At 40.8% G+C, this 24,609-nt stretch overlaps 1 protein-coding gene across 3 annotated transcripts in view; it reads right to left on the bottom strand.

Annotated features, from left to right (window-relative positions):
- Positions 1–24,555, bottom strand: part of ccdc18 (coiled-coil domain containing 18) — a 28,786-nt gene extending 4,231 nt beyond the window's left edge. Inside the window, exons 1-23 of one of the 3 annotated variants that reach the window (XM_072363845.1) lie at positions 24,318–24,555; positions 24,022–24,065; positions 23,682–23,865; positions 23,326–23,487; positions 23,019–23,125; positions 22,656–22,784; positions 21,362–21,458; positions 21,156–21,277; positions 20,716–20,995; positions 19,867–19,966; positions 18,107–18,324; positions 17,798–17,908; positions 17,557–17,688; positions 16,668–16,802; positions 16,505–16,582; positions 16,240–16,356; positions 15,967–16,134; positions 13,072–13,214; positions 12,261–12,424; positions 11,894–12,086; positions 11,049–11,148; positions 10,795–10,932; positions 437–574 (exon numbers count right to left, since the gene is read on the bottom strand). In XM_072363845.1, coding sequence (XP_072219946.1) covers positions 437–574; positions 10,795–10,932; positions 11,049–11,148; positions 11,894–12,086; positions 12,261–12,424; positions 13,072–13,214; positions 15,967–16,134; positions 16,240–16,356; positions 16,505–16,582; positions 16,668–16,802; positions 17,557–17,688; positions 17,798–17,908; positions 18,107–18,324; positions 19,867–19,966; positions 20,716–20,995; positions 21,156–21,277; positions 21,362–21,458; positions 22,656–22,784; positions 23,019–23,125; positions 23,326–23,487; positions 23,682–23,789 — 2,940 coding nt within the window. In that variant the 5' untranslated portion in view covers positions 23,790–23,865; positions 24,022–24,065; positions 24,318–24,555. The remainder of the gene's footprint in view (positions 1–436; positions 575–10,794; positions 10,933–11,048; positions 11,149–11,893; positions 12,087–12,260; positions 12,425–13,071; positions 13,215–15,966; positions 16,135–16,239; positions 16,357–16,504; positions 16,583–16,667; positions 16,803–17,556; positions 17,689–17,797; positions 17,909–18,106; positions 18,325–19,866; positions 19,967–20,715; positions 20,996–21,155; positions 21,278–21,361; positions 21,459–22,655; positions 22,785–23,018; positions 23,126–23,325; positions 23,488–23,681; positions 23,866–24,021; positions 24,066–24,317) is intronic. The other 2 variants (XM_072363846.1, XM_072363847.1) reach the window with 2 other exon arrangements.
- Between the last annotated feature and the right edge of the window lie 54 nt (positions 24,556–24,609).

Below are 24,609 nucleotides of genomic sequence, written 5' to 3'. Positions count from 1 at the left end.
ACATCAGGCGTCTAAGATCGAGGCTGGAAGAGCACACAGTGATGGTCAGGAGATGAAGAATTGAGCAGCGGGCGATACTTCTTAATTTCATGAAGGAAAGAAGGAGAGCAGAATGCCGCAGACAAAGGAGACGACTTGTAAGTTTAACTTATCAAACATGCACCGGTTGTGTCCGTGTCGTGTGAGTACTGTATTTTTCTATGCACTTTATAGCCTGAAAAATACGGTAAACATATCAGACAAGGGGCGTAGCTACCAACCACAAAACACCTACGTCATATGTGTTCCTATGGAACCCAGAAAAGACCCTGCCTTATAGGAACTGAGGGCCGCGGTCCCTAGTTCCTGTATGTCCGAAAAAACTGCCCTATTCCTGAAAAGGTTATAGGAAATGCAAAAGGTTCTTACAGTGGGAATGCGCCTAGTGTTACTGTACCTCCTCTCTGTACTGCTCCCTCTCCAGCTTTAGCTTCTGCTCCAAAGCAGTGACCATACTTTGCAGCTTTGACTCTGCCTGCAGCCACTGCGCCTCCTTCAGAGTAAGCTCTGCTTCCAGGCTGCACAGCTGGGCTTCCTGGAAAGGCACGCGCACGTGCACGCGTGCGCACACACACACACACACACCATGGTCAAATCCATGGTAGTAACAGTGCAGCAGTTGAGTAGTGTGAAAATATCCTTGTGAGCACATTGTGCATTCTTTTAATCCTGTTGATACAAAGAAATCCCATTTTTCACTTATCAGGTGTACTAATCATCAAGTTTCAAGATTCCCAATTGTTCAATAGGATCAATTAATTCATAATAAGACAAAGTGCTTTGACTTCACCATCTCTTTGGTCTGTAACTTAATGGTTTCCAGCTCTCTGGTCAGGGCCTCACAGTCACACTGAATTTCCTCAAGTCCTTTTAACCCTCTATGGCATGGTGTTGCTCTCAGACAACAAACCACTATTTTGGCCCCCACAGCCCTCTATTTCTTTTTAAAATAAAATATCATATTACAAATCTGATAAGTCTGTGACCAATGAAATTTGAGATTGGCGTGGGTTTGAGCTTTCGTCGGGGGATGGAACAGTCCTTTTTGGGACCATTGTCGACTTGGACACACTGCTAGCAGAAGGTAAGATAAATTGTTTAAATTTAAATAACTTTGTATCAATAATATTTGTGATGTGTATGAATATGTGAAGAAGCATATTTGATTGAGTAAAGACACTTTTTGTCTTTATTTATAAAGTAAAATGGTATTTTTTCCATTCGTTGCCTCAGGACAACATTGTGCAGTTAGACAACTTTAGTTTGAAAAATAATATTCTTATGGATGAATATGTGCAGGGATGCATAGTTATCATCATCCATAGTTATTTAGATCCATTCATTCCCTCCCCTTAGTTCTTTTCAGTTCACTAAGTGCTTCGTGTATAATCATCAATATTGAAAGCATGTCTTGGAATTAATTCATTATTAATTTAACATACCAGAATCGTAATATTCTGTCTTTTTCCTTCAATTGAAGGTGGTGCCAAATGAGGTTAAATAAGGCTTATTCAGATAGTGAGAACTTTCGTATAAATACTTATATCTTATCACATTACACTACATGTGTTACTATATATATTTTTGGTGCCCCGTGTGAGGTATTTTACGGTGAACTAACTTACGTAAAGAAGCATCACTTTGACTGGTTTATTATCGGTGTGTAAGCATTGCAAGCAGTAGTTATGTCTGTCTACAGGAAAGTATATATTGTCTATCCATATTAAAATGACCTAAAGCAGGAGAGGAGAGGAGAGGAATAATGGACACATGACACGCCTCCAAACCTGGGTGGGCGCGATCTTAAACCAAAACTTCAGCTACCAGAGCTGTCATGGTTCTTCACAGTATTATTGCATGGACAGTGTAAGAACGCTGAATTTAAAGGCCTTGATAGACCGTAGTTGCGAGTTTCCAACACGGTTGATTTTCACCCTGAGTATCACACATAAACTCCCCCGCGAGTCCCGGGGAATTGATCGGCTCAGAATCCCCTCAAACACAGGAGTTCAGAGGAGGGAAGTGATTAAACGTAGTTGAACGTTTAACCAAGTGCAGTGATGCTTAACGTCAAGTAAAACAGATTACTTACTGAAATTTAAGACTGCTGAGCTTAACTGATTGAATCAGAGCTATCGCTCCTGATGTGAAATAAAATACACACGATCACAAAACGTTGCATTAATAAACTGCCGAATCGCCATGTTCTAAAACACCACAACTTGTTAAGATATAAAGGTTAAAAATATAACAAAGACTTGGAATATGAGACTTGTAAAAACAACATAACATAATGACAACGAGTCACAAAATTCAGATGGATATCTGTAAAGTTATGGCGTATGAATAACGACCCAAACAATGTTATTTTCCTGTGTTAAACATGGAATACAATAAGAAACAGCATTGCTTCATATAAATGTTCATAAAGTAGTGAAAAGGGATTGAAACTAATGAATACCATCTATTTTTGAATATTCTTTAATTAATTTGAATTAATTGTTTGAAATAAAACAATATCACTGTTGTTATTTGGAAACATTCCTTGAAACATCCATCCATCCATCATCTGCCACTTATCCGGGGGTCGGGTCGCGGGGGCAGCAGCTTGAGCAGAGAAACCCAGACGTCCCTGTTCCCGGCCACTTCCTCCAGCTCCCAGGCGTTTCCAGGCCAGCCGAGAGACTCTCCAACGTGTCCTGGGTCTTCCCCGGGGTCTCCTCCCAGTGGGACGTGCCCGGAACACCTCCCCAGGGAGGCGTCCAGGGGGCATCCTAACCAGATGCCCGAGCCACCTCATCTGACTCCTCTCAATGCTGAGGAGCAGCGGTTCTACTCCGAGCCCCTCCCGGATGACTGAGCTTCTCACCCTATCTCTAAGGGAGAGCCCAGACACCCTGCGGAGGAAACCCATTTCGACCGCTTGTATTCGCGATCTTGTTCTTTCGGTCACTACCCACAACTCGTGACCATAGGTGAGGATGGGAACGTAGATTGACCAGTAAATATAGAGCCACGCCTTCTGGCTCAGCTCCTTCTTCACAACGACGGGTCGGTGCAGAGCCCGCAACACTGCAGACGCTGCAGACGCTGCACCGATCCGCCCGTCAATCTCACGCTCCATTCGTCCCTCACTCGTGAACAAGACCCCGAGATACTTGAACTCCTCCACTTGGGGAAGGATCTCATTCCTGACCCGGAGAGAGCATTCCACCCTTTTCCGGCTGAGAACCATAGTCTCGGATTTGGAGGCGCTGATTCTAATCCCAGCCGCTTCACACTCGGCTGCGAATCGCTCCAGTGAGAGCTGAAGGTCACAGTCTGACGACGCTAACATAACCACATCATCCGCAAAAAGCAGAGACCCGATTCTGAGGTCGCCAAATCGGACACCCTCAACGCCCTGGCTCCGCCTAGAAATTCTGTCCATAAAAGTTAGGAACAAAATCAGTGACAAAGGGCAGCCCTGACGGAGTCCAACTCTCACCGGAAACGTATCCGACTTACTGCCAGCAATGCGGACCAAACTCTGGCACCGGTCATACAGAGACCGAACGGCCCCTATCCAGCACCCCACACAGGACTCCACGAGGGACACGGTCGAACGCTTTCTCCAAGTCCACAAAACACATGTAGACTGGTTGGGCGAACTCCCATGCACCCTCCAGGATCCTGCCGAGGGTACAGAGCTGGTCCACTGTTCCACGGCCAGGACGAAAGCCACACTGCACCTCCTGAATCCGAGGCTCGATTATCCGACGGATCCTCCTCTCCAGTACCCCCGAATAGACCTTACCAGGGAGGCTGAGGAGTGCGATACCCCTATAGTTGGAACACACCCTAGAAATGGGAGGCCCCGTTTCCGAGCTCTCTGACTCTGAGTCTTCCGAGCACGTGTTGGTAGGATTGAGGAGTTCCTCGAAGTATTCCCCCCACCGACTCACAACAACCCTAGTTGAGGTCAGCAAAGCCCCGTCCCCACTGTACACAGTGTTGACTGTGAGCCCCCACCCCCCCCCCCCGAGACGCCGGATGGTGGACCAGAATCTCTTCAAGGCCGTCCAGAAATCGTTCTCCATGGTCTCACCGAACTCCTCCCGGGCCCGAGTTTTTGCCTCAGCAACCGCCGCAGCCCTCACCACTGGTGTCCACCAGCAGGTTCGAGGGTTGCCGCCACGACAGGCACCGATCACCTTACGGCCACAACTCCGATCAGCCGCCTCGGCAATGGAGTCACGGAACATGACCCATTTGGACTCAATATCCCCCACCTCCCCCGGGATATGGTTGAAGCTCTGCCGGAGGTGGGAGTTAAAGCTCCTCCTGACGGGGGATTCTGACAAACGCTCTGATCGGCATCCTCCCCCACCAGCGGAGCCAACTCACCACCGGGTGGTGATCAGTTGACAGCTCCGCCCCTCTCTTCACCCGAGTGTCCAAGACATACGGCCGCAAGTCCGTTGATACAACCACAAGGTCGATCATCGAACTGCGGCCAAGGGTGTCCTGGTGCCAAGTGCACATATGGACACCCTTATGCCTGAACATGGTGTTCGTTATGGACAGTCCATGACTGGCACAGAAGTCCAACAACATAACACCACTCTGATTCAGATCGGGGGGGCCGTTCCTCCCAATCACACCCCTCCAGGTCTCACTGTCATTGCCCACATGAGCATTGAAGTCCCCCAGCAGAACGAGGGAGTCTCCGGTAGGAGCATTCTCCAGTGCCTCCCCCAGAGACTCCAAAAAGGGTGGGTACTCTGAACTGCTGTTTGGCGCATAGGCACAAACAACAGTCAGGACCCGTCCCCCCACCCGAAGGCGGAGGGAGGCTACCCTCTCGTTCACTGGGGTAAACCCCAATGTACTGGCACACAGCCGGGGGGCAATAAGTATGCCCACACCTGCTCTGCGCCTCTCACCATGGGCAACTCCAGAGTGGAATAGAGTCCAACCCCTCTCAAGAGGACTGGTTCCAGAGCCCAAGCCGTGCGTCGAGGTGAGTCCGACTATATCTAGCCGGAACCGCTCAGCCTCGTGCACCAGCTCCGACTCCTTCCCCAACAGAGAGGTGACATTCCACGTCCCAAGAGCTAGCTTCAGTAGCCGAGGATCAGACTGCCAAGGCCTCCGCCTTTGGCTGCTACCCAGCTCACATGGCACCCGACCCCCTTGGCCCCTCCCACGGGTGGTGAGCCCGTCAGAAGGGGGACCCACGTCATGATTTGGGGCTATGCCCGACCGAGCCCCATGGGCACAGGCCCGGCCACCAGGCGCTCGCTGCCGGGCCCCACCCCCGGGCCTGGCTCCGGGGGGAGGCCCCGGTGTCCCATATCCGGGCAAGGGATGACGATGTCTTTTTCATCATAAGGAGTCTTTTGAGCTGTTCTTTGTCTGGTCCCTCATCTAGGATCTGTTTGCCTTGGGTGACCCTACCAGGGGCTTGAAGCCCCGGGCAACATAGCTCCCAGACTCATTGGGGCACGCAAACTCCCCCACCACGATAAGGTGACAGCTCAGGGGGGATTTATCCAAAATTGGTATCTTTTACTAAAATCAGATTACCTTAACAGGAACTGATTACAAGACACTAAGGCTTAAAGAAACAACAGCCCAAGAGCTTGTATGTTCGCTTTTGTGTTAGCATTAATGTTTTCCCTCTTTTTACCATAACTTGTAATGATAAGCTTCTACATCAAATGCATCCTTCCATTTTGAGTAAAATAACACAGTCGTGTTTATTTTAACATCCTTCCTTAATTGTTTCTAGAGTAAACAAATACAAAAGGAAAATTTCATTGAAAGTGAACAAAGTTTCCGAAAAGGTTTCCGAAAAACTTAAACCAGACCGAAAGATCACGTTGTGAGTCAAAGGGAAACCAGAATGATGGACTTAGCAGAAAAGATGATTTATGCTATGCCATGATTATGCTATGATTTATGCCAGGTTTATGCTATGAAGAAAAGAGGCATTAAAACCCCTGAAACTGAACCAGTCAAGTTTAAAGCCATTAGCTGAGACAAAAGCTAAAATATCCAAAGAAGAATCTCTGACCGAGATGTTAGGTAGCTTAGCCGTGGTGTTCTTTAAGCACGCACACCAAGTGATGGAACATGCAGTGGGAAAATTTACAGCTCGGTCACAGAAAATGTCACAGTTATAGGAGGAAACCAAATTCCTCCAACACCGACTTGAAGTCACTGAGAAGGCATCTAGCCAAGTTACTGCCCAGGTAACAGAGTTAACAACACAGGTTGAGAACTCAAACCAAGAAATCATTCAACTGAATGAAAACAACAAAAGGCTTAAACAGGCACTTCAAAACTGCCAACAACGGTAGTTTTCAACCCAAGTTCAACTGGAGAAGGTGGACCAAGCACAGAAAGAGTCCCAGCAATCTCTCCAGGTGGTCCTGCTGAAAGTGCATGAAGAGGAGGAATTTTCTGAATTATTGTCTGTTATTTTGACTGATTTTAACCATTTTATCTTAAACGGGGATTTTAACATTCACATAGACAATATGATGGATGGTAATGCCAAAGAATTTTCTTCTATGCTGGAAATCTTTGGTTTGTGGCAACATGTAACAGAACCTACCCATTTTCGAGATCACACTCTGGATCTGGTCATTTCTTAAGGTGTTGATATTTCTTCTGTTGTGGTTATTGATTTGGCCTCGTCTGACCATTTTTGTATTTTATTTGATTTTTTGATCACTCAGAATGTTCAAACAACCAGCTTCTCAGTTAAGAAGAGGTGCATTAATGAGAAAACAAGTGCTAATTTTAGAGAGGCCACAGCTATGTTACCAACAATGAGTGCACAGCCGGTTGACGGACTGCTGGATCAATTCAACTTAAGAATTTTAAATGTAATGGAAGCTGTTGCACCAAAAAGAATCAAAAGCAAACAGAAAACCCCATGGAGAAACACCACAACGGTCAAAAAACGGAAAACAGAATGCAGGAACGCTGAACGTAAGTGGTGGAAAACAAAGCTTCAGATTCACTATGAGCTGTATAAACGAAGTCTGTGTAGTTATAACAATGAGCTGTGCAAGGCCAGACAGCTGAATTTATCTGAAATGATTAATAAGAATGTCAACAATTCTGGAACTCTGTTTGCTATGGTTGAAAAACTCCCAAATCCTCCTAAACACTTAAACCCAGACCTCCTCTCCACTGAGAAATGCAACAAATTTGCCAACTTTTTTAGCCAAAAAAATCAAAACAATTAGACAAAACATTCACGCCAGACAGACCAACAAAAAAACTAATCTGTGTCTAACTAATTCTGACGTTATGTCACAATTTAATATTGTTGATTTAAACCTCCTAGAGGAGACAGTCCAGCATCTGAAATAAAAAAATTGCACTCTTGACATAATACCAGCCGACAACGTTTTTACCTCAGTAGAAAGTGATCTCCTACAAATAGTTAACAGCTCACTGGCATCAGGCATTTTTCCCAAGTCACTAACGACAGTTGCCATTCAGCCACTCCTAAAGAAGAGAACTCTTGACGCCTCTATGATGAACAACTACAGACCTCTCTCTAATCTCTTTTTTATATCCAAGATTATTGAGAAAGTTATATTTAACCAGCTCAATGACTTTCTGAATGAAAGTGTTAAACAACCTCAGGTTGGATACTGATTCTGGTGATGGCCAGAGTTATTTTGTTACAATTGGCAGCTATGAATCTGAGCGAGTTGCCATGACTTGTGGAATCCTCCAGGGGTTAATTCTTGGACCTCTTCTGTTTAACTTGTATATGCTTCCTTAGATATCTGACCCTTAGGAACTTTAACATCAATTATCACAGTTATGCAGACGATAGACAACTTTATGTGTCTCTGTCACCAGATGACTGCAGCCCAGCAGATGTACTGTGTCAGTGTCTGGAGGAAATAAACACCTGGATGAGAGAGAATTTTCTACAATTAAATGAAGACAAAAATTAGATTCTGTTTGACAGCAAAGAGAAGAGGGTCAGCATTGGTAAATATCTTGAGACTCGGGCCCTTACAATCACTGAACAAGTTCGTAACCTTGGAGTGTTGATAGACTCAGATGTGACTTTCAGCAGCCACATCAAAGCTGTCACCAAGGCAGCTTTTTACCATCTCAGAAACATCAACAGAATGAAAGGTTTTCTCTCCCAAAAAGACCAGGAGAAACTTGCATTCAGCTCCAGTAGACTCGATTACTGTAATGGTCTTTTAACTGGACTTCCCAAAAAGAGCATTAAACAACTGCAGCTCATCCAGAAGACTGCTGCCGGAGTTTTAACCAGGACTAAGAGATCTGAACACATCACACCAGTTTTAAAATCTTTACACAGGCTTCCAGTCAGTAACAGAATAGATTTTAAAAGCCTACTGATGGTTTACAAATCCCAGAACGGTTTAGGCCCAAAATACATCTGTGATATGTTCAGAGAATATAAACCTAGCAGAGCTTTTAGATCCAAGGACTCAGGTCAGCTAGTCCAGTCCAGAGTCCAGACTAAACACGGAGAAGCAGCATTTATCTGTTATGCTGCAAACAAGTGGGACAAACTACCAGTGGAGATTAAACTGTCACCAAATGTACAAGACATTTTTAAATCGAGGTTAAAAACATTTATTTTCTCATGTGTCTATGCATGAAATCTGCACGGTATCTTTTAACTTTTCTAGATTGTTGCCTGTTTTTATTCATTTTAATCATTTATTTCTTTCTCTTTATATTCTTTTACATATTTTTAATGCTTCTTCCGCTCCCCGCTGCAATGCTTTTATTTTATGTAAAGCACTTTGAATTGGTTTGAACATGAAACATGCAATACAAATAAATTTGACTTTGACTGTGACAGTGTTGTAAATTCACCCGTTCAGCCTCGACCAGTTTAGTGGTCGTACAGACCACCTCCGCAAACGTCTTCTCTGTAGCCTGTGCTTCAACATCTGCAATATAAGCATTTGTTCTTCAATATTGATGAGCTCCAACTGCAAATACAGCTGCTCCACCTCGGTTGCCATTGTTTACTGTTGTTAACTGTGACCGGAAGGAAAAGCAAGGATTCGGCTATAACCCCTGAAACCACACAGCCACACCCCCCTCACGGCATGGAGAATTGCAGAGCAATGCGTTCCCTTGTTGCAGAACTTCGAATTCTCAATGACGGTGTCCCGTCGACACTGTTACCGTTACGGAGAAGCATAAACTAGGCTTAAGGCACAAATGAAAACACCAAAAAAACATGGCCATGTTTGATGAGAATATGTGTGACATGGACAGCTTTTGTGTTAAGACAGCTGAAGCGCATTTCCTTTTTTGCAGACTACAGCAGACAACTGAGACAGAAGAGGTCATCATAAAGAAGATGTGATTTAGAGCAATAACGTAAATCTCAGATTATTTTCACAGCAGTTATATTCTAAAGCACACACACAAAAAAAACAAAAGCCCACAAAAAGGTGTTAGACGGACAGATTTTGAAATAAAACAGCAGAAGCAGACTTCCTGGTTCTAAGATCTTTCTGGGTGTAAGCGCAGTGTTTGACGTGCTTCTTCCTCACACAGACTTTTGATAATCCAGTCACTGTGTTATGATTTTGTACAAATTCTCAGAAGAGAAAATCATGCACAAATCTTGAGAAACTTGGAGCCCAGGTTGGGAACCACTGCCATAGATGATGTTATCCCCCAAAAAGTGGGATTATTTTAAACACCCAGAGCCAGCCTCTCTTGGTATATATCCAGTCATTTAACATTTGAATGTTGTGTGGAAAATCATGGATAAAAGGGAGAATCCTCGCCAAACATGACACCATAATGTTTAGATCCAGCCACGAACAAGACCCTTGGGTCATGAGGAAACATGCTTCCTTTTGCCCAATGTTACAATTGTTACAAAAAGTTTGCTGACTTCTTTGTTTAACCAGAATGTGATATCTGGACATACCCATATCAGTCTTTATCATCATATCATATCATGTTTAAAATGTGTGCTTTGTGTTTTTTACATCCGAGTCCCAGTATATTCAAAATAAGACAGACATCTCTTTGGCTGAGATCCCTATAACTCTGTAACTTACACCAAAACATATCTAGAAAGACATATGATAGAAAAGAAGTAACATTTGATTAGCATTTCACATCAAAGCAGTGCTACAGTCACACAAAGCAGCACCTAACTGGCCGAGAAAGGGAGATCTGTGTGTCAGGCGTAAATCTTCTTAAGTTTGTTAGGCTCTGAATAAAACTGATTTCACAGCCATTGTTGGATAAGATGTAAATGTTGTGTTGTATATTACCCACATGAAACATGATTCTTATCTAACTAAAAACAAGTCAACATTCTACTTTATTTCATGAATGAATAGAGTGTGTGAGATAAGTTTAAAGACATCTAAAATATGGAATAATTTTTTAAAAATTTGATTCACGTCAATATATAATAAATTGTTTTTGACTAAATTATCATTTCAATAAGATTTTTTATATATTGCTATTTATACAACCTTGTTTTTGTTTTTTTTTAATGTAAAATTAATTTTCATGTTACCTTTTTAGTTGTAATTCTGTGGGCTCTAAGTACCGCTTCACTCCATTAGTTCTTTTCATTTTGCTTTCTCTGAGTAATCAGATATGGACTTGTGGCTCTTTCCTAAAACTCTCAGTGAGCAACTCTGAGTAAAAAGCAAAAACCTTTAACAGATATCTATAAAGGCTGTAACACATGAAAAAAATTGCTTGAGTCCTGACCTTTGTGTTTCTCTCCATTAGCTCCTTCTGTGCGTCTCTCAGCTCTCTTTCGCTGGCCTCCAGGCTCTGCTGCAGAGACTCCACTTTCCTCTCAATCTCCTGCTTGTGCTCCCTGATGGCCACATCCAACTGGCTGAGCTGAGGACCACCCAAAGCCCAAGAAAATATAAAATTAGATGACACGTCAGCAAAAAAACCTGGAGCAAATAAAATAAAATGTACATAGAGCATGATAGTGTGTTTTTGTGATGTACCAGCTTTGCTCTCTGTTGGAGCTCCCCCTGCCTTTCTTCCAGTGCACTGTCCATGTCTAAGACCTCATAAGTCCTCTTCTCCAACTTCCTCTGAGTCTCACTGTAGTCACACACAGAAATTTTCCAGGAGATTGTAAGACACAATCAGTGATTTAAGCAATCAAACCGGGATCTTCCAAATGGCAAATTACATTTACTAAAAATTATTCTTGGCACGGGCCAAATATGGTGACTGGATCTCTGGTATGAGAGAGAACATGACTCTGGGGGGACATTAGCTTTTTTCAGTGTCTTGCTCATGTATAGAGGAGATTAGGACAGTGGCATGTATCATGACAGCTGCTTTAAATCATGAAATCTGCTTATCCTCTTTATAGAATTAATTCAGACTTAAGATTTAAAGAGTGATGGAGTGTGAAATGTTTAACAAACTGATACATAAACTATCTCTGCTGTTCATTCATGAATGGAGTGATTGATGTACAATAAATGCATACTGTGTTTAACAATATTTGTAATGTGCAGTTTTTCTTTGTCTTTTATAGAAACAGAAAACATAACATCCTAAATTTCTCACTAATGAAAATTCTCAGCATAAATGCCAAGAAGTTATTTTTTTAATCTGAGAATGAAGATTAGCAATAACATTGTAAGGAGATGCACACAATTACAAGAAAGTCTAAAAGTTTAAGTAGGACCCTGAAAGATTATCAGTGTCCATCCCTGTGTGTCTGGGATATATATATATACACAATAAAGATGTTGTTTTAAAGACAAGCTGAGCAACACACCACAAGAGCTCCCATTTATGCCTGTATGCAAAATAATATTTTATAAATCCTCACCTAAGCTGGACAGAAAGTTTGTCCACTTGGGCTTGCCGTTCAACAGATGTGGTTTGGGTTCTCTGCAGAATGTCTTCCAGCTCCTGTAGTTGCATCAGAGTGTCGGCCAACTGCCCCTCCAGGATTTGGACTCTGTGGACACAGCTGAGGTGATCTGCCTCGGACTGATGGAGCTTCTCCTCAAGATCCTCGACTATAGAAAGTTGAGGTGAAAGAATGATTAGATAAAAGACAAAGCCTGAATGACAGAGAACATGGAGATGTAGTTGTTGTAGTCTTGGTAGTTATAAATACCTCACCCACAGCTTAAGAGCTAATTCTGTACAATGTGTGTTCAGAAACGCAGAAGTGACTCTGAATTAGTTACCCATGTTACTCTTGCTGTTAAGTTGGATCTTTGTGTGCTGCAGGCTCTCCTCCAGGCCACAGATGCAAGAAGTCTTGTTGGCAACATCTCCCTTCAGAAGCTCCAACTCTGCCTCTTTAGTAACCAGCTCAGCTCGACACAATTGTATCTCTGATGAGAGATGGCTGCAGCACCAAAAAGAGATATGTATTGACTAAACATACAATAAAAAAGTATGGAGGAGTATGTTTAAACAAAAGTGCAGAGTTTTAATTCTGACAAAGAAATCTGTTTAAACACCCAAACAGCTTTCATGAAATCATAAAATGAAACACAGCAAACAGCCCTGCAGAATGAGATTATTTCAAATGCATCAGGTTTGTATCCAGATAAATGTGACCAAGAAAGATCTTCATTTCCCTTTGAGATAAATAAAGTATTGTTTAATTTAATTTTCAAACACATCTGGAATGACAGGGCAGGACTTCTGCACGTCTTCAGATAAATTAGGATGTGATCATGAGACAGTGTTACTGATGCCTTTTATTTCCCATTTTTAATGTCTATTACTTTATCTACTTGTTGCAGATTAAATAGAATAATACACTTTCAGAAAACATCAAAACTCCATACAATCTGTATTAACTCTCTGCAACAGCATATTGAAACATACAAATAATGATATAAGTGCAAAATATTTTACAGCAAATTGAATATTTCAAACATTTCTGCTGGAATACAATAAAACATAAAATTAAGTTTGGTTGAAGAGTTTTCAAGCATTTGTTTCTGTTGTTCGAAGACTAGTGCATGTGTGTACGAGAGTTCCAACCTCACAGACTTGGAGAGCTGTGTGTTCTGTTGGTTCATCTCTTGCAGGTTTTTGTCGGTCATCTGGGCGTCTTGCTTTCTGCTCCTTACTTCAACCTGTAGAGAAGCCTGAGTTCGTTCCAGCTGCTTCTCTAGACTGGACACCTGCAAACATAAGACATTAGCATCCTCTCCTGCCTTCCTCATGAATTAAAAAAAATACAGTTAAAATAATCTTATCCATGTTTCTAATCTGCAACAAAGGGACAACAAGCGAGGAAGAAGCTCACTTTCGTTTTGTGAAATAACAACTTCCTGACAGTGTATACTGTTGTTATAAATAGATAACTATATATAACAAAATAAAAATAAGATGACAAACATTTAGAAAGTTGAAGTGTAACAGAGACGTGTCATAGAAATCTTCAGTGATAACCATGAATGGATTGGGGTGTTAAAAATAACTTGGCCGATGATACCACACAAACGCGTCAGTAGGTAGAACAGGGGAATTCTCTCAGTGGACAATAGTTCACCATCTGGTGTGCAGACACACTCCTTCAAGTTCTGGAGTCCATCAACCGTTGTTAAAAAGCACCACAATCACTTCTTCAATTTCACCTGTCTGTCTGCAGCCTTTGTCAGCCCATGTAGCTGAATAGAGAAGTGTTAATGTCTTGGAGAAAAAAAAAAGAAAAAACATTGCCTTCCCCATATACCTTCGTCATATTCTTATCAAAGCTTTGTTCATTCTATCCGCAAATGATCAAACATTTCCGATGATGATCTGGAACATATCCTCCTCATTTCTCTCAATTTTGTTCAACTCATCTGGATTTTGGGTTTTATCAAATATAAAAAATTCTGGGTGTGCTCCGTGAGGCATAATTCTCACTCTTGCCTTCATTCAAAACTTGAGAGTCCTGGTCTTATTCCAGTCGTTACTTGGGCTTTGAAAAATATCAGTCAGCTGCTCCCACATGTAAAACAACAAACTGAGCCGTTCCAGATTTATCGTTCTAGTTTTCAGCTCTTGATGAGCTTCTGTTTTTTTTTTAAGTCTTAGAAAGCTTTGATGAAGAAGCTTTTTTTTTCTTTTTTCCACGAGAAGTAGTAAGATTCCTTTTCACCTTAGAAATTTAGTGCAGTATATATTCTGTTAACTAATTTCTTTCTTGACCATCTTAATTTGATACATAAAATGTGAGATATCAGCGAATTTATAATTTTGGTAGCATGAAGGGAAAAAATGTTATATTAAAGGAAGATAGTCATTTAGATGGAATCCTGCAGACTCTCTAGTTATCAGGATGATGGTAGTCTTAGGAACACTCTCCTGTGTCAGTGACATGTTAAAGATGTCAGTAATAACAGCTAATTCACACGCAAACGTTTTAGTATGCAGCCAGGGATGATTCCAGGTGTTGCAGCTTTGCCTATATTAGCTATCAGCAAAATTCTCACATCCTCTGTGGAAAGGGGCAGAATAGACTTGACAGCTGTCTCTTTGTTGAGAAGAACAAAATGAGCAGTGTATAAAAATAGCTGTGACTGGCTCAGCATTCTGCATTCTGTCAGGGCAAACTTGGTCTGGTTACTAGCCTACGGGCCAAAATAAGAACATTAAAATTATGTGTCACTTTAAAAAAAAATGCTTACAGAAAACTTGAATGTCAATCAAATATTTATTTTGGCTTGGAAAGCTTGGAATGGCACCAATAGACATTAAATTGATTAAGGCAGAGCTGGGATAGCTGTGTGTTGCCAAGTGGCTTGCAGAGGATGCATCAAAGAAAGGCAGAGAACTTTGGATGACATTTACCAACTGAATACAGACAGGCTGGATGCAGATCGAGATGAAATTTTAATCACAATAAGATCTGTCCCTTCTGGAGAACAAAAAGCAATTCTAGTCTAGGCATAACACAAGTTATCCTGTTAATAAACAAATAAACTAACCGCATCATCCTTTTGGTGGAAGTATATAGGGTTCAAGACAAATAATCAAACCACATGCTATTAATTAGAGTTCACAGAAACTTTAGTCTGGTTGCAGAAGGATATATTTGGCAAATAGTGCTTTGGCAAATCTTTGAATTACTATTATAAGAACTGAGCAGTTTAACATAGCATAGCGACTAACTTGCACTACTTAAAAAGGGCCAATACATATAAGACCATTTTAAAGTTAACTGAAATAAAGAAAAAGAAATATTATAAAAGTATGAAAAACTAATCACAATGAATAACATACATGACTATTACTATTGAGCATTAATGCAACCTACTACTCTGTGAAATAATTTGAGCCTGAGACACATACAGCATTTTAAAAAGTTCAGAACAGATATGACGTCCGACTTAGAAACAGGTAGGCAGTAATAACTAGGTTATTAGAATATGGCAGAGTGTGATACACAGCTGAAAAACAGACAAGTATTCAGTCGCACCATGAGAAAATAAATTTGTTGTGTAATGATTCTTATGAGACAAAGCCCCTGCATTGAAAAGGGTTAAGTTAAAAATGTGAAAAGAGTTTTTAAATAAAGCAAGACATTTCGGGAAAAAAAATTCTCCTGATAGAAACAATATCCATCAGTTTGTGCGGAATGGGAAAATAAACTAGAACTAATGTTTACATTTGCATTTGAAATTAAATCGAAAAAGTTCAAAGCTCCTGCTACCCGGCCGACGGATTGACGGTATAGAAAATGGATGGATGGAAGTTCAAAGCTATTTAGCAGTTTACCTGCTTAACAATTAATCAAATTTATTAAAAGCTCTGAATGACAATCCAGTTAAAATACTCTATTTATGAAATGCGTTACTGTTGGTAACACTGCTGGATAAAAAATACAAAAACAACTCATTTCAAAGTACTCATGGTGAACATTTCCAACTCAAGTCTCTGACCTACCTGTCTTTGCAGTAGACTCTGGCTCTTCTCCAGCTCAGAAACCCGAGCGGCGCTCTCAGTCACCATGCTCTGCTGCTGCTGCAGAGACAGCTGCAACTGTAGGTTCTGCTCACCATAACTCTGACAAACCATGCTGGCGCTGTGGAGCTTCTCCTGCAGAGAGGACACCTAAAAAGAGGAATGAGGAGGACAAGCCCGAGAAGTGGAATTTGTACTGAGGACAGAGGTGAGGACAGACAGTGAAAGATTTCCTCAGTGTGGGTAACACTGCACCTTGTCATTTTTATTCTGCAGCTCAGCCTCGTAGTTCTTTACTGATTCTTCCATCTGCCGCAGGTGGGAGTTCAACTCTTCTCTACATGCTGACATAGATGACTGTAGCTCACACATCTGATGTGTAAACACAGAACAAGTCGTGGATGTTGGAAAACACATCTCAATTAATTTTATTTGTAGTAACTGAGTTGGAGTTCATGACTTGAACTATATGTGTCTATACTGTTAAATGTAATTGTGATTTTCAGCTTTTTGTACGAACCTTAGTGGCAGACTGACATGCCTGCTCTTTGAAACTCTGTAGCAACTCCTGGGTTTGTCTAACTTCATCCTGCTTCTCCTAAAATTAGAAGGAAAAGAAAAGAAAAATAACTAGCAATAGTTTTCTTTGTACTGCATGTGTGTTGCATTAGGAGTTTCCTGACCTGTGTGAGCTGGTCTAAAGAAGTCTGCAGCAGAAGAGCTGCTCTCCGAGCCTCATCCCGCTCCCTGTGCAGAGAACTCAACTCCTGCTCCATCTCCAACACCCGAGACTGAGCCTCTTCCACTGACAGCTGCAGCTGCAGAAGAAACACTAGTACTCAAGGTAATATCAAAAGAGCCTCTTTCACACACATACACTTGAATCTTGAAATGCTCTCGCAATGTTCCAGAGTGGTGGCATGTGAGAAGGCGAATGTACGCAACATTACACTCTGGACTCCTTGTGGAGATTTTCCACCCTCCTCCCTAATAAAGTCTTTTCATCAGAGGGTGAACAATGTCAGCAAATATTTTCGAGAATTTTGTCTTGCTCCCTTCAGCTGATCTGTGCACTGTTTTCCGCTCACTTCTCTAAATTGTGGATATGTCTACACACATATAATGCTCACATCAACACAATTAGGAGCTTCATCTGCTATTCTCAATGTGTTGTAAAGAAAACAAAATTCCACAGTGCAATTTCTGCATTATGCATGCTGTAGATAACTGTTCCCTTGCACCTTTTCCTTCCATTTCCAACAGGGAGGGCAAATCTCCAGCAGAAAGCCTCCTGCTGTGCTTGTGTGACCAGCAACTGTGAGAAATTTTATTAAATTGTCCACACATTTCCCAACATCTCTGGTGTTCAAGTGTAAAAAACAGCTTAGCTGATTTAAAAACGGGTCAGGTCTGGTGGTGTTGCTTTACTAGCTTTCAACAGAAATTTCTGATATTCTTGAACAGCTTTTGGCAGCAAAATATTCATCTTGCAGATGAACTTATATCCATGATACCATTACTGTTTTTCACTTAAAATAAAATGGGGCACAGCAGATTTTCATTGCAAATTACCATTTGTATTCGGTGTTGTTGTTCCGTCAATTGTTGTGACTGAGATTGCTTACACCTTTCCAAAGACTGCTGGTACTCTCGTTGCTTTCTGGTCATCAGCGATTGACAATGCTGAAGAGTGCTAATCTTCTCCTGCAATTAGAAAAAGGAGAAAGGCTAGAACTTACTTCTGAGTCTCTGGCAGAGATTTGATGAAGTTATAAATTTTTTTTAATTAAAACTACTAAATGTTGTGTTGTACCTCAAGCTGATTTTCCAGCTCAGTGTTCTTCAGCGCAGCAAGACTATAAGCTGAGGTTTTCTCTTGAAGCTGCATCTCCAGTGCTGCAACCCGTGCAGTTTTTCTCTTTAACTGAGGTGAAACAGAAAAAAGTGACAGACTAATTTTTTTTGCATTGTTGATCTTCATTCAGTTAGTTTCATCCAAACATTAAAGCAGCTGAGGAGTGCGCAGCATAAATGTTACATTTTAACATCAAATGCAATATCTACAAAAATCTTTTAAAAAAAGTGAAGAGAGGATGAGAGAGGAGATGAGGAAAGACATCACCTCTTTCTCTGTGTCGGTAGCTTGGCTGACTTTGTTAATTAATTCTGTGTGGAGGTTCAGGTAGTGGGATGTTCTCTGGGCCATGGAGCTCTGCAGGGAGAAGATTTCCTCCTGGGCTCTGCTCAAATTCTCCTGCAGATGCTCGCTCAGGCTGCTCTGTTTCATTCGCTCACCTTCTACCAACTGCAGCACTCGCAGCAACTGCTGGTAGCCTTCAGCTGCAAGGAATGCAAAACAGGGAGAGAAAAGATCTGAAGTGCTTTGACAACAAATAGCATACATCAAGGATATGTATTGATGTCCCTAAATGCCCCTCCAATGCCAGCTCATATCATTACACCTTGAGTTTATCCTTGTGTTCCATTGTGGTTTATTTATGGAATGCAGCTTTTTTTTTTTTTTTTTTTTAACTACTTCCAATCTGTTTTTTTTAACTACATTGATTGTTGTACTGTGTTTAGTGAGATATGGTTTTATTGTTCTTAGTTTATTTTTTTGTACAGCAGTTTAAAACGACTCCTGTTTTAAAAGTTCTTTATAAATAAAATTGACACTGACATTTTTCACCATTGTTACGTAGTTACTAAATTGCTTTTAAAATACAAAGTTATTCTTAGTGAAGATCCCAATTTTGTTTAGCTATTTGACAAAGAAACCTAACATACAAATATACAGAATGAGTCTCTAATCTTTACTGAAATAAAGGCCTGTCATTTTTTTTCTAAATCCTACGAATAAAATATTGAATATTAGGGAGTATAAAAGATTTAAATCCTTTCCTCGGGATTAACAAAAAATTAAAAACTAATTTCTTTTTGTTAAAATTACATATTTAAGGATTTTTTTTCACCATGAACATAATCCCTTTATGTCGTCCAATGTTACTCACCCGTGTCATTTAGTATTCATGAACCTTTTAATATGATAATTAAATTAGCCCAACCTATCCCTCTCTTTGCCTGCATCCTCCCTATACTTCTTCTACAGCTAAAATAAAGCCTGTTTGTTTCCCAGTGGCAGACATAATGCCAGACAACTCCAAGGAAGTTGTAATTTTTCAAGCAAGAAAAAAAACAACAACTCTGTTCTTGTTTGTAAATCAGGAGGTTCTAGAACACAGGGTGGGTTCATTTGGCAAATCCAACACTGGTTTGGACCGAAGAAGTCGGCATTCAGTGCTTTTACAATCACATGATGAGTTGTCACGCTGCCCGTGTGTCTGGACTGGCCCATTCTGCTTTTGTGTTTCTTTTAACCAACAACACAGCTGGAACAAAACACTCCTGAGCACAGAGTTTAACACAGTTTAACAGTGCAGAAGAACAAATTCACACACACAAGAAGATAAACAAAACAGTAGAACAGCAGCTGAAACTGGAACTAAGACAAATTAAAACTAGTACACATAGATATGAGTATTGCACTTCACTACATCTGTACAGATCAACTGATGTATTACTGTCTGCAGATTTTAGAGAACCTTGCTCCTGAAAGCAAGCTGTGAAAAGTTAGGCCTTACTTCACAAAGTGTGCTTTCTGGTGACTGCTTGTTTGCCTAATACGTCTTAAAACATAGAAAAATACTAAATGAGCATGTTAACACAGTGAAGTGGTGGTCTTTCACGGGAAATAGAGCTAGAAATATTAGAGATAGAGATATTATCTTCAAAACGTTTAGAAAAAATTGACCAAAGCTTTCATTTGTGCTCAGCGGAATAGATAACACATTGTGTAATGGTGCATCTGGTTTTTCAGCCTACCTGGTTTTAGTTTCAGCAGATGTGCAGTTCTTGATGCAGTTCCTGAATGGTCCACTGGGGGCAACATGCAAGGACTGGAACAGAGCTGATGCACAGCACCCTTAAAGGAGAAGTTCGTTTTTTTTAAACCTGGACCTTATTTCTGGCATAAAATACGTTCATCTACTCACCGATAACAGTTTGGTGAAAGTCTACGTCCTTTGGACACTATTTAGATCACTGTCAGTTTCACCAATCCATATAACGGGTGTGAACAGGGCATAGACAATACAGCCTCTAAATAAGGCATTATCTGTCTTTTTTTCACCAATACTTTAAAACGAATTAATGAATGAACTCGTACTATTGCACTGTTAGTTTAGAGCTCCCGTGTTGTTGGAGGCTATTGGGGGCACGTCTTGTGGGATGACGTCATCGACGCGTGGCGCTGCAGCACTGCTTATTTACTCTGTGCTCTGTGACGGTCAGCTATCTTCACACGTAGTTTGCTTCTGCTAGTTTTGTGCAACATGGCAGAATATTTAGCAGATTTTGACGACGTGGGCGACGACTTTGAGTACGATGGACATCCTTACCGTTTTGAGCCAGCGTATACGGATGAGGAGCTCCTGGAAAGCAGGATGCAGAAGCAGATAGAGACTACTCACCAAGCTGTTATCGGTGTGTAGATGAACATATTTTATGCCAGAAATAAGTTCCAGGTTTAAAAAAACACAAACTTACCCTTTAAGGTATGAAATTGCATAAAACAAGTTATTCAATATAAACACTGAGTGAAACTGAACAGAATTCCATGACATGGAGAACATAAATGACAACGTGATCGAGAGTATGTGTGTATGCCTCCACCTCTCGTAAGTGCAACAGATCCAGTATGGCCTCCAGGCTGGCCAGCTCTGACTGACTCTCTTGAGCCTCTCTGTGGCTCTGGGTCACCCTCTGCTCCTGATGGTGGGTCAGAGTCCGCAGCTCCTCCAGGCCCCTATGCAGGGAGGCCATCTCCCTGCACTCTTCACCTCGCTCCACAAGCTGCCGCTCCAGATGTGAGGCTTTTTGTCCAGTCTCTTCAGCTAGAGCTTGGAGGTCAGCAGCTGTAGCCTTGGCCTGCCTCACCTCATTCTGTAGCTGGCTGAAAAATAGATAAGGACAAATGCATTTAATCTAATACGTGGTCAAGTAGGCAAATTTTATAATAAAAATAGGTAAATCCCAGTATATTTATACTTTCCAAAGAAACATGAAACCTGCGCAAAAATGCAAAAAGATGAAACAATCATTATGATAAGTACCTGACTGTCTGGAGCAGTTCTGCCTTCTCTCTCTCCAGCACAGAGAACTTAATTTTCAACTCTTCTTTCTCTCTGTCACACTCAATTAGACTCTCTTTCAGTTTGTTCTCATTCTCGATCATCTTAGAAACACCATGTACAAAATATAATTATCATTAAGATGCAAGTACAAAATTTTTTACAAAAAGTTCTTATGAGTTCTTTACCTTTTTAAGGTTCATTGAAATTATGGCCTTATAATCATTGAAGGCTTCTTTGAGTTTCTCTGCATTTTGAAGTGCTTGGTTCCTTTGTTGCTCAGCCCTAAAAGCCATGGTGTAAACATACAGACAACCCAAATCAGTAATTCCTACTTTTACTTTGACTTCCATTTAATTATTGACACAAGATATTATAAACACAAGATATTTCACGTTTTGTCTCATCAACTTCATTCAGTTACTTAATAAACATCTATTTTCGCATTTCAGGCCTGCAACACATTCCATAAAATGTTGATAAGGTAAAACTTTGACCATTAATGTTAAGTAATGTTGCCATTCCTCCCTGCACACTAGAAAGACTTTCAGAAAGTGAGGATACCAAGTGACAAAGTGTTTCAGTTGTTCTGTTCAATTTTCTGCAAACGTGTCTTAATGTGTGCAAAAGTATGGCATCGTCGATTAATATTTCATTTAAAAATTCCACACACATTCTCTGCTGGTGTTGTTGAAAAATGCATGGTGACCCAAAAAAATTAAAAACCACCCTAAAGGCAGCATGTGTTGGTAGCATCTTAATGTATTTTTCTGCATTAATGCTGCCATCATAGAAATAGAAAAGACCTTTTCCAACAGCACTGATACAACCCCATACAATCACAGAGCCTGGGTTTTGGACTTTTGTTGATAACAGTCCGTGTGGTCCTTTATAATTTTGGTTCTGATCATTTCTTCAAAAAAAGGCCCAGAGTACTGATTCATCTAATCACAATACACATTTCCAGTATGTGACGTCAATGCAGTTTCTTAACAAGGGTTAACATGACTCTTCTTTTTTGCACAGTAAAGTTTGAAGTGGCCTTTGTAAATATAACTCTGTATTGTAATACATGACAAAATGATCCATTGACTATATGGAAATGTCTGCTCAATGACAGTTCTTGATGCAGTGTCATCTGATGGGTCAGAGCACAGAAGTCCTGCTTAGGGTTGTCCCCCCTTGCCCTAAACACAGGGAATTTTCTTTAGATTCCTTTACTGGTTTAACATATTCTTTAATGTAGAGTGAGAAAATTTCAAATCCCTTCCAATCTTTCTTTACAGAACCTTTAATCTTTTGGGGTCTTGTTTTTTCGTTTTGTGTACACTTTCATGAGGAAAGGAGCTAATTAAGGAATCTGAGCTGCTTAACTTAATTCCTTTGTTCAACTAACCTAGAAAATGTTGCTTTATGAGACAGGGTATCTGATTACTTTCATGCATTCATATGTAAACTGTACTATAACAAAATGAAATGCACCTTTTTCCTAGTGCTGTTTTGCTGTCCAGCTCTTCTCTTAGTGTATTAAGCTCTTCAGTAAGTGTTGCCATCACAATATCACTGTGAGCTGCTGCTTCCTGATAACGCTCTGCCCTCAGCTCTGCTGCTCTACAAATACATACACAATGTCAGATTACAGCAATAGTAAAATAGATAATAGAACTATGTAAATCAATAATTCATAAAATATTCAAACCATAATCAAGCACATCCCAATGCTAAACGGTCTTAACATCAAATCAGTATATAGTCTATATAAATAAGCACGTAACTGCTATCTTACATTCAAAAAATGAGAGCAACAACTAAAAAAACAAATCTATACTAAGGCGATGAGGTTACTTTAGTTCTTTGGCCTGAGTCTCCAGCTCTGTTTCTAGCTGCCGAATCTGTTGACTCATGCTTGCCACACTTTGATTAACCCCGATCCTTGCACCTCTGAGACAGGGCTGTCAAAGAAAACAAGCACATTACATTCATCCATTTACTCTTTCTGTTTATAGGACAGTTTAATTATTTATTTGGTTTCTGTCTTGACATTAAAAAAAAAAAAAGAAAATTTAGCACTGTCCTTGTCTACGGCACACAAAGTGTGATTTACTAGACCCTTTTAATTCAAATGAATCCTGTGTGGGGAAGAGTGTCATACCTGCAACATGGAGGTAGCTGGTTCATACTGTAAAGCATCTACATCACCATGGAGCTGCTCGTCCTGCATGGTAAGGTAGGTGTTCTCCTGTCGCACACAGACCACCTTTTTCCTTGCAGAGACGGACTCCATCTTTGCTGATTGGGCCCTGAATGACGCAGACTGAACAACAGGGAAGAACACAGGTGTGAATGTATAGTGAGGTACACAGACCATATTGTTAAGTTACCAGTTTCATCTTTTTTTTTCATACACTGTACACACAAAGTAAAATTAGGCAATTAGTGTGAGTGGTGTAAAAGTACTGCATATCTCTGTGGCTAATTTATTTATTATATTTCATACATAAATATCACCTTAGAGCTGCAGGACGGTGGACTCAGACTGCCAGCAACAGCACGTCTCTCAACAATCCTACTGAGAGTCCTCTCCTGGCGCACAGCCTTCGTGGGATAGACAAACATCACGTTTCTCACGGTCTTGAAAACTCAGGAGATGAGGACCCTGCTGAACACTCCACCATTTTGACCCACAAACTGGCTTTATAGCGCCAAGAAAGGACCAGGATGAGATCGGGAAAGGGGGATGGAAATACTAATAAGCATAATAAGTTGTAGTACTATATAAGGAGATGTAAAGTTGTAAAACAAGACTGATCTAGTTCAGGTTGTGTTTATGTCGTAGTATTTAGCTCACCTCAGTTTCTGTCTCACACTTGGTTCGCTGTGCTCCCCCTGAAACTGATCAGACCCTTGGTTAATCTCTCCTCGTTCTAAAACATCAAACAAATCGTTCTTCATCTGATGTTAATCAACGACTAGTAGTGTTGAGGTTAGCTTTCACTCGCTAAAGCAGCATTTTTTAAAATTCGGTCAAAAGCTGGAACAGTTAAAAATAATAAAAAATGATAAATAACTAGAAAGCAAATATGGTGCCAATAGAAATGCAAACAAGAAAACGTGTAGAAATTGCAAACAAGCTCTCATAGCTACCTTCTCTAATTGTAAACAAATGTTCTTTAGATCAACAGGTGGCTAGCTACATAACGTTAACATTATCGCTGAATTTAAATGAACGCTACTAAACGTACGTCAAACAGCATATGTTTTGAGTGACATGTTAAATTTGCTATCCGAACGCTATGAAAATTCGTATTTGTAACTTTAACAAATATTTTCAAGTAGCTTCTTGTTTGGAGTAAACGCAAAGTATCCACAACGGTAAATGTAAATTTAGTCTCCGCCCACTATCTAATAACATACTTTGCGATTGGGTAAATCTACA

The sequence above is a fragment of the Leuresthes tenuis genome, unplaced genomic scaffold (genome assembly GCF_036924035.1).
Source record: "Leuresthes tenuis unplaced genomic scaffold, fLeuTen1.0.hap1 SCAF_14, whole genome shotgun sequence".
Classification (NCBI taxonomy): domain Eukaryota; kingdom Metazoa; phylum Chordata; class Actinopteri; order Atheriniformes; family Atherinopsidae; genus Leuresthes; species Leuresthes tenuis.
The sequence above is the reverse complement of the archived record's forward strand: the minus strand, read 5'-3'. Positions and strand labels throughout refer to the sequence as shown.